At 29.5% G+C, this 15,612-nt stretch overlaps 1 protein-coding gene across 1 annotated transcript in view; it reads left to right on the top strand.

The window, feature by feature from the left end:
* Positions 1 to 15,223, top strand: part of LOC108687922 (short neuropeptide F-like) — a 25,804-nt gene extending 10,581 nt beyond the window's left edge. The window contains exons 3-4 of the mRNA XM_018193968.1: positions 8,076 to 8,257; positions 14,511 to 15,223. Of these exons, the coding sequence (XP_018049457.1) occupies positions 8,076 to 8,257; positions 14,511 to 14,573 (245 nt within the window). The 3' untranslated portion in view covers positions 14,574 to 15,223. The remainder of the gene's footprint in view (positions 1 to 8,075; positions 8,258 to 14,510) is intronic.
* The last annotated feature ends 389 nt before the right edge of the window (positions 15,224 to 15,612 follow it).

The raw sequence follows: 15,612 nt of genomic DNA, 5'->3' as shown, positions 1-15,612 counted from the left end.
ATATATATATATATTCTTATATTTCTTTAAAGCAACAACAATAATAAATTTTTATATTTCTTCAAAACTTATCATTATGACACATTCTTATGATGAATATTTCTCGTTCTTTTAACGCTAAATTTACGTTTTGCCGAACTATCCTCTCGCGCCATAAGTTTCATTAAAGTTTCACTCTTACTTAACGTGATAACACGTTTTTGTATTCCATTACCGGTAATACCGCATATCAACAAGGCCGTTGCCAGCGTGTCTCCTGTATTATAATAATTAATAATCGCAAAGGATGGCTATTATTAAACGTTTGCTTCTAGACCGTAGCAAAAAATGTAAATCTAATTAAACTTTCTATTGTATTGCATTTGTTAATATAACAGTTTTATCTTATTATGTTATACGGTGTTATGTGATTGCAGTTATCTTCACGCGTATCCATAGAATAATTTTTTTAGTGTAACTTAAAAGTAATGTCTAATAGTTTTATATTATAAAATATATGATTTTTGTTTTTTACAATTCGCGTATATATTTTTAATAACAGGTTATTTCTTTTTCCGTTTTTTTATATGTAATAAATTTTTTTAAGTAAAATGTTAAAATATAAATATTAATAGTTTTAGAGTTATTCAAAATTAAAAAGGCATTCATTTCTTGCAAAATTTTAGACAGATTTTGAACAGGAATTAATTTCTTTTCAATAAAAAAATAATAAAATAAAATAAAATAAATTTCACGATTTTTGTTTCAAATATGTTACAGAAAGTTTATTATTTTTATCATAAATTAAAAGCATCGTTTTTAAAACGTACAGATATTTATCATATCAATATTATTAATAACTGAATTGAGCAATTTAGTTAGAGAAAATTTAAATGACAAGAAAATAAATGAGACTTATCCTGGGAAAATATGAAGTTTAAATATTTTGATTAATGTTTTTAAGAAAAAAGAAATACAACACCGTTAGTGAGAACTAAAATTATTTTTAAACACAGAATCGGTACTCACGGATATTCCCTCATATGAGCTAATGAAGATAATATTATAGTGCAATGAATAATTACAGCGCTTGATACGAAACGCAGTTGATCCAGGATGATTAGGAATTATGTATTTCACCGCAAGATATAAACTCATCATAAATCCGGTCTGATCGTATTGATCGTTCTACGTGTCACTTTCATCGTTGCCCCTAATCACGCGTACGATCGGTCAAATCTCTGTCCATTCAATAATCGCTTATAAGAGGATCGTGTCCTATCATACAGTCTCTCTTTTCCTCTCTCTCCGAGCAATGCCAAAATGACCTCATCACAACATCGCTTTCGCGCGAATTATCTGTTAGGGTCCTTTTGCTATAAGCGTTTTATCAATATACCTACGTTCCACTCGTGCCCGAACAAATTCCAGTACATGGTTTTCGCGCAGACCGCAAAAGCGTTCAGTCAAGCATCAAATATCGATATCAGCTCCACTTGTTGTAGTTGATACATATTCCAATACAGTCTTTTTTCTCTTTATGGAAGATTTAATTTTTTTTTCAGAATGTCCTCGTAATTTCGATATTATTTATTAAATTATCTGAAACTGCACGGTAGTGTTAGAGAAGCCATTAGCAGAAGCAAATAGCGAATATTTAGCTTTATGAAGATAAAATTTAATATAACATAGTCCGTATTATATATAATGTGAAAGGTGATACAGCACGTTATGATAGTCAACAGGTGCATCGGACAACTCCATCTACTTTTAAACTCGCGCTTCGTTAATTTTGCTTTTTTCATAAAACAAATAATTCGCATTTGACATAAAGGTCAAATCATTGCAATTGCAGTCATTATTTTTGTATCCGATATTTTACGTTTATGTTTTTAATGCATAAAACTAGGTTTATCGATTGTAACACGAGCTGCGGTTTTGAATAAAAAAAACTGCACCAACACAATGTTTCACATCATCGCGTGTCCTCGAATTTTACCACGCAAGTTTTTCATAGAGTTGAAAGGTGCCTATTCAATCGGAAAATGGTTGCCTGCTTGCCTTTGTGCGATATACGCGGGAAAATTCTATCGTCTGTATTCTTACAAGGTCGACATGTATCTACTACTCTGTTACAATAAAAAAAGATCGGTTTTTTATTGGTGAACTGGTTAAGTTTATTAATACCGTTATTTTAAAAAAATAATTAAAGATGTATGTGAACAAACATCCGTTTCGAAGCTTTTTGTTTCGGAGCTTTTCGTTCCCAGCATCCTCGGTCAAATACATTTTCTCTATAATAAATTGAGAACGCGTGTTCTTAAAAAATTTTAATAATAACAATAAAATGCAATGATAAATAAATAAATTCTTTTTCAATTTATTTTGTATGTATACTTTATGAATAGAATTTATTACGCTTCAGCATATATAGAAAAAGGGAACTTTATATATCTTAACCCATTCATATTTCTCTCATTCATATCCGCACGTTGTGATACACATGTTATTATTAAATATATTATTATTAAATAATTATCACTTTACTACTATCTTGCTACTTCTGGTTAATCACTTACTCTATGCATTTGATTCTTTATATTCTTTTATTTCTTTTTTTTACAGTTTATCCGCTTTATCCTGTCTAATTCTAATACTATAGATTCTGTTCAACTAAATTTACACTAAATCTAATATCTATAGCCCTATCATAGCCTTATCATAATCTAGAATTATTGCTTATTTTTTTATCATTATCACTCATTATTTCTCTTTTTTTATTTTCTTTCTACCATTCGCTAAATTACACCATCTCTATCATTAGTTTTATTTTTGTATTTCCTCTCACTAGAAATCATATCCTTTCTTTCCTTCCTTTTTCTTTCCATCTCCATCTCTCTCTCTTTCCATAATTTCTTTATTATTTCCCATTTTACCTCGCCTAAATCTTTATCGTATAACCTTCTTCAAATTCTTTCACTTTGCTCTCCTAATTTAGTACAAATTTTTCTCTTATTTCCAGACACTTTTCAATGTAGTGCTGTGTAAATTATCTTTTCCCTTATCACAGAATATACAGTTCTTTCTATGCTCTTCCAATTATATTTATATAATATTTTGCCTTCCTCCAAATTCACACAAATTCTTAATTTAAACAAAGCTCTCACTTCATCTCCTTTTTTCCATTCTCCTAAGTTTTCTTTGAACCTCAGATACGATGGAATCCTATATTTACCTTCTTATATCTCTCGTTGTTTTGCCTTAGAAATACTACAATCCTCTGTTGCATCTCCTTTTCCCTATTTATTAATTAATCTTCAAAACCTTCTTCTTCGTATATCACTTCTCTTGCCCCTATTCGTTTTTATTGTATTGTACCTCACTCTTTCATGTCCATATAAATCCTCTCAATTATTTCTTATCTTTTCTTCTCAACACGCGCGTCAAATTTCCTACCCTTCCTGATTTTAATTTTTGTTCAAATCTTCTTGCTCATATTCCCCAACCTATTTTGAGTTTATCCATAAGTTCTCTCATAATTATGTATCTTGGATTTTCAGTTTTGGAAATCCAAACTGAATCCACCTTATACCATTCATTATAATCTTTTCTAATTCCTCTTTCTCCTCCCATCCCCATATTTCCACTCCATAAGTCATAACGCTTTGAACCAAAAATCTAAATAAAATTCACCTCTTCCTGAAATTATTTTTACACATCTTCTCATCTAAACTCCAAACCTTTCTCACTAACAGGTTATCTTTTCTACCTGATTCCTTAATATGATCTTTATAATTATCTTACCTGTTCAAAGTAAAACCTTATAGATATTTAATTTCCTACTTAAACTTACTTTCTACACCTCCTCTATCTACTTTTTACACCACTCCCATTTTTCAATTTTATTCTCTTCCTCTCCTATTACAAACTAACACCTTAATTTTATCTGTACAGAGTTCAAGTTTTCTTTCCTTTAAAAATCTTTTAAAAGTTGTCATCATATCCTACAGGGCAGAATTTTTCCCTATTTTTTGCCAATAAAACTATATCACTTACATTCGCGAGATTCTAGAATCTTTGCTCTTTTATGTCTATTCCCCCGATATTTTACAGTGATCATATTTTCTTAAAAACAAAAAAAATAAAAAATAAAAGATAAATCTAAATGTTTTCAAATTAGTTTGTGACTCGAGAATTTATGCATTATAAAATTAAGATAATGCACAGTTTTCTAATAATTTGAAACTGGTTCGACTGTATTGGAACAAACTTTTGGTCTGAAATAATAAAAGATTTGAAATAATTTGATTTGAAATAATAAAAACTAAAAACAACTAGTTTAAATAAATTTTAATTAAAAAATTAAGAAATATAATTAATAAAAACAAATTGTATTTATATGCATCTAACTGTAAAATATTTTCCGTAAAATTTTCTTCATTAATATTATACAATATTATAATATTAGATATAACATTAATATAATATTAACGCTAATTAGAAAAGAATTTCCTGTAATGTCAAAATAAAGGACAGTAATATTGAAAAATAAAGGATAATATTTTAGTTTTAAAATATTTTAGTTTTAAAACAATAAATAAATTTAAAGGGTCCTTCCTCGTTATAAAACTTTCCGTATTTCTTAGCCTCATTCTTATTATTTCCGTTCCCTCATAAGTCCTCTTAATACTTCTAATCAAACTCTTTATTTCTTTCTTTCTCAGGCAGTCCTGTAATATGTTTTCGTCTACTTTATCAAAGGTCACTTTCTACAAACATCATATATCGATCCTTCCCTGCTTCCTTCCCTTTGTAATACTCTGTATGATATGTAGCAACACGAAGATATTATCAATTATCAAACTTCCTCTTCTGGAACCTGTTTGAATTTCTGAGATCATTCTTTTTTCTTCTGCCTTCCTCTCTAATCTATTTTTCAACACTTCCTCATATAATTTGTACGCAGTGCATAGCAATGATATTCTTCTATATTTGTTACTTTTTCTTGATCTTGTCTTTTATATAGAGGAATTACTATGCTTTTCTTCCAATTTTTCGGAATCTTGCTTCTTCTTTACATCAACTTCATCAAAGATACCAGCTTCGTCCATAAATCTTTTCCGCATATTTCCGTGCTTATGACATCCCATCGGTGGAGTCGCTTTCTTAAGCTTCATTTTTCTTAATGTCTTTCTTATCTTCCTTCAATTCTTCGTCCCCCAGTTTTGTACTTCCATTCTTAATTTCTGTTTCCTCTCCTTCTACTTCCATCCAGTAGATTCTTGAAATAATTTCTCCATTCCTTTTTATATTTTTAATCTGCATCCTTCTGCCTCTCTTCTTATCAATATATTTTTATATATATCTATCTCTCTTCTCAGGTTCTTTAATTCCTCCTTCTCCTCTTCCTTTTTTCTCTTTGCTTTTTCTCCTCAGTACCTTCCTAAATTTTCTTTTCTCTTGTAAATAATCTTCCCTTTCTTTTCTTTTCTCTCTTTCATCTTCAATACATCTTCTTAACTTCCCTCTTCTCTTTAGTACGACTCCTGTTTCATCAGTTCTTGTGCTTTAATTTCATTTTCTTCCTTTTTATCTTCTTCTTCACCGTTTTCTTCATAAATAATTTGTTTAATTTAATTTTCTCTCAACTTTCTTCTATATTTTTTTCTTCCTAATATCTTTCTTCCTTTTTCCCTTTACTTCTCTTTCTCCGTTTCCTTTTTGGATCTCTTAATCCTCCCAAAATATTATTTCTTCTTTCCTGTTCAGTGTACCATTCTCTGTGATCGAATCATTCTCTTCTTCCTCATGCTCCTTGATCTTCAGGCATAAAGGCAAGTGATCTGAGTTCATTCTTATATCAACCTTAAAATCTATAATTATTTACATCTTCATTAATCATTAAATAATCTATAATCAAATTATCTCTCGCTCCTATATATGTATATTCATTCTCCTAGTAACCTAACATTCTTCCATTCAAAACATATAATTTTTTTAAAGGAAGGAAATTTCTTTAAAGATACAAAACTTCATCTTTTATTCATTCTACAAAGCTTCTATCTCTATATCCTATAGTTTTATTTTTGTTATATCTCTTCACTTTCTCCCTTTATTTCCATTCCTCCCAGCTCTCTTATTTTTATATTAAAATCCTATTTATAATTATATTTCCTTCTTTTCCCTTTTCTTCATAATAAAATTCCTCCAACTTTTCCTCTAAATTCTTTCCTTCTTGCGTTCTTTATAAACAGAGATAATCCTTATTCTTTCTTTATTCTTCATTATTAAATCCATAATGTGTATATTTTATATAAATAAAAATATGTGAAGATGTAAAATACAAATACGTATGTAGAAAATAATATCCTTGTCAAGCGTTATAACTGAACAACTAACAATAATCGAGTTTCATAGTTGTCAAAAATATTCAAAGAACATCTGCTATCTATAAATCTTATAGAAACACAATGTCTTTATTTTTTGAAAAAAAAATTGATACTGATACTGAAAGCGTTAATAATTCTGAATACGTGCACGTCAAGATATAAATATATATATATATATATATATATATATATGTATTACGTATATGATAAACGACATGTCAGATAACATCGCTATCGCCGATAGAATATGTGTATTTTTTCTGTTTTTTTTTTTTTTTTTTATAGGACGACTATGTGGATGAATAAAAGTGAATAATCGTTATAACGCGCGTTATATACGATAGTATACGATAGTAAAAGTATAAACGCCCACCAATTCGTATGACCCTACGTGCCCATACGAAGAACGCTACTTATCGTAAAGTGGTTTAATACCGCATAAAATGAACGTACTTGTAAAACGTCATACTTTCTCTCTATTTTCTCGTAAAACTGGCCGCGTGCATCACACATGCATCTGATTTACATTCTTTTGAAAGTGAGATATGTGTATGCACATATGTGTATCTATAAAATAAAAGAGTTGCGCTTGGCACACATCTCGGAAATCAACTTTTAAACAACGCTAAAAGATACTATAATTTCTTGTTTGTCGTAAGACAAAGTGACGGCTATCGATCGAAAACTTGTCGACAATATGATAACAGATTCCATTGACGCTTTTAAAATATGTGCCATTAATTCTCAAGTAGTAAGCTTCTAGTTCGTTGGCGCTTTAGGAGAATCAAAAACTATTCTAAGATTCGTTCGCAATAGGACGTTAATATTGACAGTAGTTAAAATGCGATGAATATTTATAAGTAATTACACAATCGATACACATATATCAAAGCAAAATTATTTAATCTTATAAAAACTTTATCTTATAATCTTATAATCTGCAGAGGAAGAATTTGTTCTCTGCAATTGTGTCGATACCAATACACAAAACAAAAAAACAAAAAAAATGTCTTTCCTGCTGTTCGTTAAATCTTCTTTTCCATGGAATATCAACGTTTAATCCTGTACACACATGTTTAATCCTATATACACATGTTTAATCCTGTATACACGCAGTTATACAAGATTGTTTAAAAAAAACTATTCAACATTTATGTGACAGATACACATCACACTGAGTAAAAAAGCCTTAGTGAAAATAGATCAAAAGTTTAACTATTTCTGAGATGTAAACACACAATTTTATTACTTATTATTTTATTATTACTGTTATAATTTTATTACTTATTGATAAACAATTTTGTATATTAAATCATAACTGACTTTTTGTCTTCTATATGCATTCTATATGCATTCTATATGATCTGAAAAGAAAGAAATTGAGATAAGTACTGTGTATGATAGCCTATTAATAATTAGTTGATGTCAACTTACTGATTTTCGAAATTTTTAATTATGGTGAATGAGAACGTTTAAAACGCGATTTGTTAATACTAAGGTAAACCTTTATATTGCGACAGATAGAAATCAATAGGTCAGTTATGATATCAATGTACAAGAATGTATATCTTAGAAACGATTGAGCTTCAACTATATTCAACTATATTCACTATATAAAACTTCTTCACTCAATATGGCATGTATTGTATAAGTGCTGAATGATTTTTTTAACACTCTGTATATGAATCTATACATTTATGTTTACAGAAGAAATGGCGGAAAAAGCACCTGCAGAGAATATCCATGAGCTGTATAAGCTCTTGCTACAACGCAATGCGCTCGATAACGTCGGCTTTGGCGGCATCCCGTTGGAACACCTGATGATTCGAAAGTCGCAGCGATCGCCATCGCTGCGTCTTCGATTTGGTCGTTCTGGGCAACACATCTCCGTAAGTTCTCACTGTGTTTTTGCATCGATGATGTAAATAGAATAAATCCTTAAAAAGCTTAAGACAAACATAAAAGTTTGTAAAATATTACATTCATTTAATTATATACAATGAGTAAGAAGTATTCATATAGAGAACACATTATTTTTAAAAAAAACTTATTTTTAAAAAGTAAATATTATTCAGAAAGAAATGAATAGATTAAAAAGTAAATAATATCCAGTGAGAAATCAAGTTGATATCAAATCGATCCGATAATTTCGACATCAATATCTAATTAACAATCATTTCTTGTTGCGGAATTAAAAATTTATTCATAAAGAATAAAATATAATTGAAAATGACAAGACGAGTAAATATGATATTTAAATAAGTAGATCCTTTTTAATTTTTTGCACAGCCTTGTTTAATATGTTTGAACCACGAAAAAAAAGAACATTAAAAAGAGTTTTATCGACTTTTATGGTACACATTATGGGCTTGTTCCTTAATCAATTCTCCTTCGATTGAAAAAACAAATTAATTGAAATATATCCATTTTAACAGAAGTTACGATAACAAATATGGATGGGCTCCCAGGAACTTCAGTGTGTATATTCAGAGTGCAAAAAACAAGTGTACAGCTAGTAAGATTATTTAAACTACTTATTAGACTGATCTAGCAAACTATCTGCACACTAGAATCATTATAATTTGTATAGAATCATTATAATTTGTATAAGTTTCAACATACCTTTTCGTAGCAAAGTTGAGATGATTGATCTGTTCTTTTTAACTAAAGTTGTTGCACGGAGTTCATCTTTCTTCCTTTTTTCTTCACGTTGGAAAGAAAAGATGGACCGCACAAGAAGTTCAGCTATGAAAAAAATAGACTTCATGTATTACATACAACTCCAAACTCTCTCGTGCGCTTATGAATTCTCGTTTGTATCATCGACTGACCATGAATCATGATAGAAAAGTGTTGTTTTGTAAAAAATAAGTAACAACAAGAGAAAAATATCAGGCTGCTTCAAGATTCGAACCGAGGTCTGGTTTTTTTCCATATTTGTAGACTTCCGATAGACTTCCGTTCTGCCGAGCTACACAGCTAGTTTCTCTGTTATATTTATTTTCTCTTTCTTATTGTTTCCGTTGCAGAAGAAACGCACGGAAACTAATATCATAAATCAGCTTGTTTAAAACAAAAAATTAACGATTGATCCGATTCGTCCTGTAATCTGATTCACCCGATCGTATCATAGAATTTTTTTCGAAGGAGGAAGGTTTTTATCAATCCAGAGATGTACCATGCGCTAACCAGAGTGAGGGAGAATTTTGCTATTGTTCTGAAAAGAACACTGCACCAATTTCGTTGTGACGCTTACAATAATTTTTAACGTTAATAAATTTCATTTGGATATTTTTACAACTTTTTAATGTCTCCTCGTATCTCATTCTGGAAAAAAATATTACGTTTTATATATCATGTAACTTTTATTTGTTTTTTAAAGACATTTTTTTTAAAGGACAATATAGTTGCTACACGTAAATTTTTTAATTCCTTAATATTACTATATGCTCAAACTATTATAACAGAAGTTAAAAATTACTTATTTGGTTAGAAGAAAAAAATATCTTATGTAAAAGTAAAAAACTCGCACAAAGTCAAAAGTAAAGTGTATGTTTTTTACAATTAAAAATGAAAGAGACAAATTTGATAGAATACATCACCAATTCAAAACAAAATATTTTCATTAGTAAAAAATTATTAGGTATCGACTGATGTGAATAGATGTGTGCTAACGGGTCTCTCTCAAAATGAAATAATTAATAAAAAATTTCGGGTGAGAATTGAACCCCCTAAAACTCCCTAAAACCTTCCCTGGATAGCCTATGGATTCGTCTCTACCCTAAGTATTTTTGCATTAATATTGATTTAATTTCAAGATCGTGTACTTTAAAATGTCATATTTTTTAAAAAGTATTAAAAAGTTTAATCAGAATACAATCTTATTTATAATATTTTACCCATTATAATACATGCCCCATTATAATATGTGCAATATAAAAAAATATTTAAAGGATGAAAAATACATTAAACTAAAATACATAAGTACATATCAAAATAGTGTATGATATTATAAAATTATATAATAATTACCCTGGTTAACAAAACGTTAAAATGACGTCTTTTAACGTCAAAATTATGTAACTTGCAGGGTATAAGCTTCATAAGTTTCATATAAATGAAATTCTATTTTCACTGATGAGAATTTACAAATTGTTTATAATAGTCTTATAAAACATTATTAAAAGTACAGATATTATTTATAGAAAAATAATTCTGATTATTTTTTTTCTATGTTTAATAAGTATCTTGTTTACAGATGTATATATGGTAAAACAATACGTGTTTTATATTATAATAAAGCGCAAGAAAACATTTATGCCTTACATTTAGGTCTTAACTCTAAAGTAACTAGGTAACTCTGATAATATATCTTATAAAATTCTTGTTTTCATTGTCCTTATTTATCATTAAACATCCGCAGAAATTTATATAAATGTCGAATACAATAATCAGTATTTATTTGGTCACTTGTACTTTAACGATTTATTTGAGTTGATTAATTAATGAGCTAATGAATTTACACAATTTATTATACCATTCAAATAATCTTTAACATTAAACTGATTAAAATAAATAAATTATATTATATTCTTTGTCTTACATATTCACTAACTTTAACATTTTATATATTACGTGCGTATTAAAATTATAGCTCACGCGACCACTTATTAGATAAAGACAATTTGATATAAAACGCGATACAATCAATTATATAAAAAAGATATGCTAAGATAAAGAGATGAAAGGACTTTGATAATTAATGCGTACTTAATACATTTTCGTATCATCAGAAATTCTCTTCGAAATGGATATTCTTTCGCATAAATTACTTCTGTTTCTGGAATGCGCGCAGTTTAATTCATAATGCTTTTCGAGTCCCCTTTGCATTCTATTCTTAATGTGCCGCGAGTATTCCCTAGGAAATTAATTTTCTCGTAATTAGTGAGAGTGACGCAGCTTTTGCAAACTGAAGTGTGGTCGCGACGTGCATGTTGGTTGTCTCGTAGGACAATAGGGATAGGGATTATATTTAACATGATATTAATTAGAAAAATGTCCATCTAACGAATATTTGGAATATTAAAACAAAGAGTTGAATTACAGAAATCTAATTGCTGTAGGTAGAATATCAATTAATATCAATTAATAAATAAGTGACATTAGTCATAAATAACAATAGCTTCACATGAAAGTTACGTTAAAACTTAAAAATACATGTAATATGTGTTGCAGATTTACACTCTTCTTTCAACCGTCTTTTTTCTATCTTTCTTTTATCTTTCATTTTGGGATAAATTTAAGATATATTATCCATAATAAAGATTTAATTCAACAGCTATATTTTCATCACATTATTTTTATGTACATACATTATTTTTCTCATTTATCCGTTTTACGGTATTTTGAGAGGTCAATTTGTAGTTCCCACTTTTGCATAATAAATTTACAAGGTTCTTAGTTTTTAATTTCCCTTGGAGAACTAAAGTATCTCAATTTGCACAAATTTCAGCATTTATATATATTTTATAACATTTGTAACATTAATTATCTAGATATAAACGTGTATGTATTAAAATATCTACTGAACTCGAACTTCAAAGAGAATTATTACATAAGAGTTACGAGAAACGCTGGCACATTTTGCGACTTCACATGCAAATTAATTCATACATTTATCATCTTTTTTTTAATAAAAATGCCAAGGCATTCAACGAAATAAATTCATTTCGACTTAATACATGTACACTTTAATGTAGGAAATGAGCAAATTACATTTTGAAGTTATACACGATATCTATATACGGACGTACCCATATGTTTGCCGAAAGTAGATATGCTTGACTTGCTTTTATCACATACATAAGTATTTGAATAGAGGAATGTAATTTTACTTCATAAAGGTCTGTGAAAGAATGCGTGTTTTAATAAATCAATTTTATTCCTTCTTTCATTTTGATTTCAATTTTTATTATGTTACATTCAGAAATTATGCAAAAGACGCGTGCAACGCGAACAATACATGAAACATTACGAAGGTATGTGCTCCCGTTTATAACTTGCAATATACTCGTCCGTGATATATCGAGGAGAGAGCAGATACGAAATTTTCATCTTCAAAAGCTCGGCAGAACAACATTATGACATCTCGTGCGTTCGATGAAGCATACAATTTTTTTAATAGCAATGTATTGTTAATTATAATAGCAATTAATTTATGCTATTTATAATAGCAATATATTTAATAGCAATATATTGTCACATCGAGAAACGTTATTCTGCAACTAACGATACGTCCAAAAAAAAAAAAAAAGTACACCGTGTTTGGAACGAGTTGTACTGTAGGAAAGTCGCGGACAGTCAATATTTATCTTCTCTTGAGCGATGCTCAAGATTAATATCGATCTGATATTTAATGATATTGTGATAGAGGAACGAATTTATATCTTGTAAATATTTATTTCGTACATATAGATATATTCACTCACTAATATAGATATGTTAAAAAAAATTAGATCAGTATAACGTTACAACAATCTATTTTTTTTGCGAGTAAGTTTTTGCGAGTATTTATTTGTCATGGGATAACTGTGGCTTGTAATTAAGTTCGAGATAAAACTCATCAAAATCTTTTTTTTATAAATAAAACTTTTGGTTATCTGTTCTATATATTTAATAGGGCAATGTTTAATAATTCCCGCCTTATACAACTTGATTAAAAATGATGGTCATTATAGATGAAGAGGATTGCAGGCAAGTCAATATTTTGGTAGCAAATTACAAACGATTGTAATAATACGATAAAACTTATCCCTCGACACGAAGAAACGAGCGGCTATAGACTTCCCGACGGAGTTGAAGCGTTTGGATGAATCATGAGGGGAAAACTTCTCGTTCTATTGCGTCTAACAATTATCTCCTTCTTCCCCCTCTATAAAAAGTTCCCCGCAAATTTGTAACGTGTACCTTTGTAATCGTGACGGTGGATGTGCGACGAATACAAATTTCTGAGAGTAACGTGACGCATTACTGAAATTCTTATCTATATTAGCGAAATCGCATTGACGACGGTGATATCGATCTGTCAGTGATTGAATACACGTGGATGTAATTCGTGAAAGAGATCACTTCTCTTTATTGGGCACACTTACATGTACAAAGCGACGTGATTAATAATAATAATAACGTTTTATAACATATCCAAATCAAATAACGTGTTTATATTAATGATGTAATTTATGTATATTTACGTAAATTATGATGACGAAAGGATATTTTTTCTAATGAAAGTTGAATTATATTCCCTTATTCAATCACGCCGCGCAATTTCTCCTGATAAGATCGTATTAAGTATCATTTATATTAAGGAGCTCTTCTTCGTTTTAAGAATAAGCTTTCCCAAATTATATTTGATTATTTTGATCTATCTCTAATTCAGCACTCAAGTACACGGAAAGAACAGATTTGAAATAAAAATTTAGCTAAATATAGATTTGAAAATAAAGTTGTTATACTCCAAAATAATTATATAGGACAATCAGATTAGTTACTTGAATGTCAAAATTTATTGCAACATTGCTGATGGTACTTGAGTTTTTACCCAAAACTATTTTGACCCAAAACTATTTTCAGATTTGTATCTACCTAAATTTTCAGATATTTTAACAAAATCATTTTCACACATAGATATACATTTGATTAATATATAATATAGTTCCTTTATTTTATATTAAATTAACCACATTGTAATCATATTTTTATGATAGTATTATAATTGTCGACAATTATACTTTCGATTCAGTATATTCTTTGCACTTTATCTTTGTGCACAGAAAGAACGATTTTTGCAGAAATATTTAAAAATTTAAATACACACACACACACACACACATACACACACACACACACAGATTTGAAAGTAATTTTGTTAAATTATTAAAATCATTTATACAAATTAAATCATTCTTCTCATGAGTTTTTATATTTTATACACGATAATTCGCACATAGCTGCTCAAAGACATTCATCGCGCAGCTTAATATTCTCTTTGCTTCAATTTACGCGGTATCGGAATGATATGCGCAATTAACTGGATTTTCACAAGCAATTAATTAATTAGCGTCCTTTCGCGGTGTGTTACAGGCGGGAGCTCTGCCGAGACCCTTAGGCGCGGCGACTGCGGCGGGATATGACGACAACAATTAATCGGCGGAGCTGATCCAGGGATATCTTTCCGATTTGTTTCTTGATGAAAACGCGCGACCACCCTCTCTTGTACAATATAAATTATGTATACTTCATCGTCATTGCATCTTAATCTGCGCGCGCGCTTCCCAGGCCGGTGATAAGCATCCCTAAAATTCCTGTATCTCTTATTCTGTCTAAAAAGAAAAGCGAAGCTTTTTTGAAAACAATTTGTGTTATCGAGCGAATGACTGATCGACGTAAAGAGAACTTCATCATTTGCACGCTTGATTTGCGCGCGTGTTAATCTGGAGCGACGCGTTTCTAAAACGACAGTTTTACGGTAATCGATTTTTTCGCTGTGTATGAGATTTTGCGAGATTCATGACACTGTTCAACTTAAGAGAAATACGTTCTATAAGATCTTTCCTAAACAATTGCACTCGCCATTCTACCTCGTCATTTCCATTAATTAGTAACAACGCTATAAAAGGACACTTGGCCTAAGTCCTTCATTCGTGAGATAACAATCTAACAATCTAAACGCTTCAATCGTTACAATTTTCTCTTCGCAATTGTCCCTTCGTTTAATTACATGTATCGACACAAAAATATAGAAATTACTTTACGCCCCCATGCGCTAATGTTATACAGCAGAATATCCCAGACTTTCCGGATGATTTGTTAATAAATCAAAAAGTTTATTTTCTTTGGAAAAAATTAAAACATTACTTGCTTTAATTGTCGATTTAATATTTCGGCTAATAATTAATTTTTATTAATATAATTAAACTTTATAAATATAATTAAACTTAATTAAAGTATAGTATTCTATTGTTCATTTACGCTTCAACTTATTAAATCTTTTTCTCATTTTTCTTAAATTATTATTACATAATAATTTTATAATTAGATCTTCCACTGAATATTTCTTTGAAAAGACAAAGAGAAAGTAATAAATCTGACCTGGAAGATTGTTTCATAATTCTGGGACATCGTATAATTTTCAACAGCTGGCCTGTTGGTCCATCGATCGATTAATAGGCGTAGTCTCACGATA

Source organism: Atta colombica, unplaced genomic scaffold (genome assembly GCF_001594045.1).
Source record: "Atta colombica isolate Treedump-2 unplaced genomic scaffold, Acol1.0 scaffold220, whole genome shotgun sequence".
NCBI classification, from domain to species: domain Eukaryota; kingdom Metazoa; phylum Arthropoda; class Insecta; order Hymenoptera; family Formicidae; genus Atta; species Atta colombica.
The sequence above is the reverse complement of the archived record's forward strand: the minus strand, read 5'-3'. Positions and strand labels throughout refer to the sequence as shown.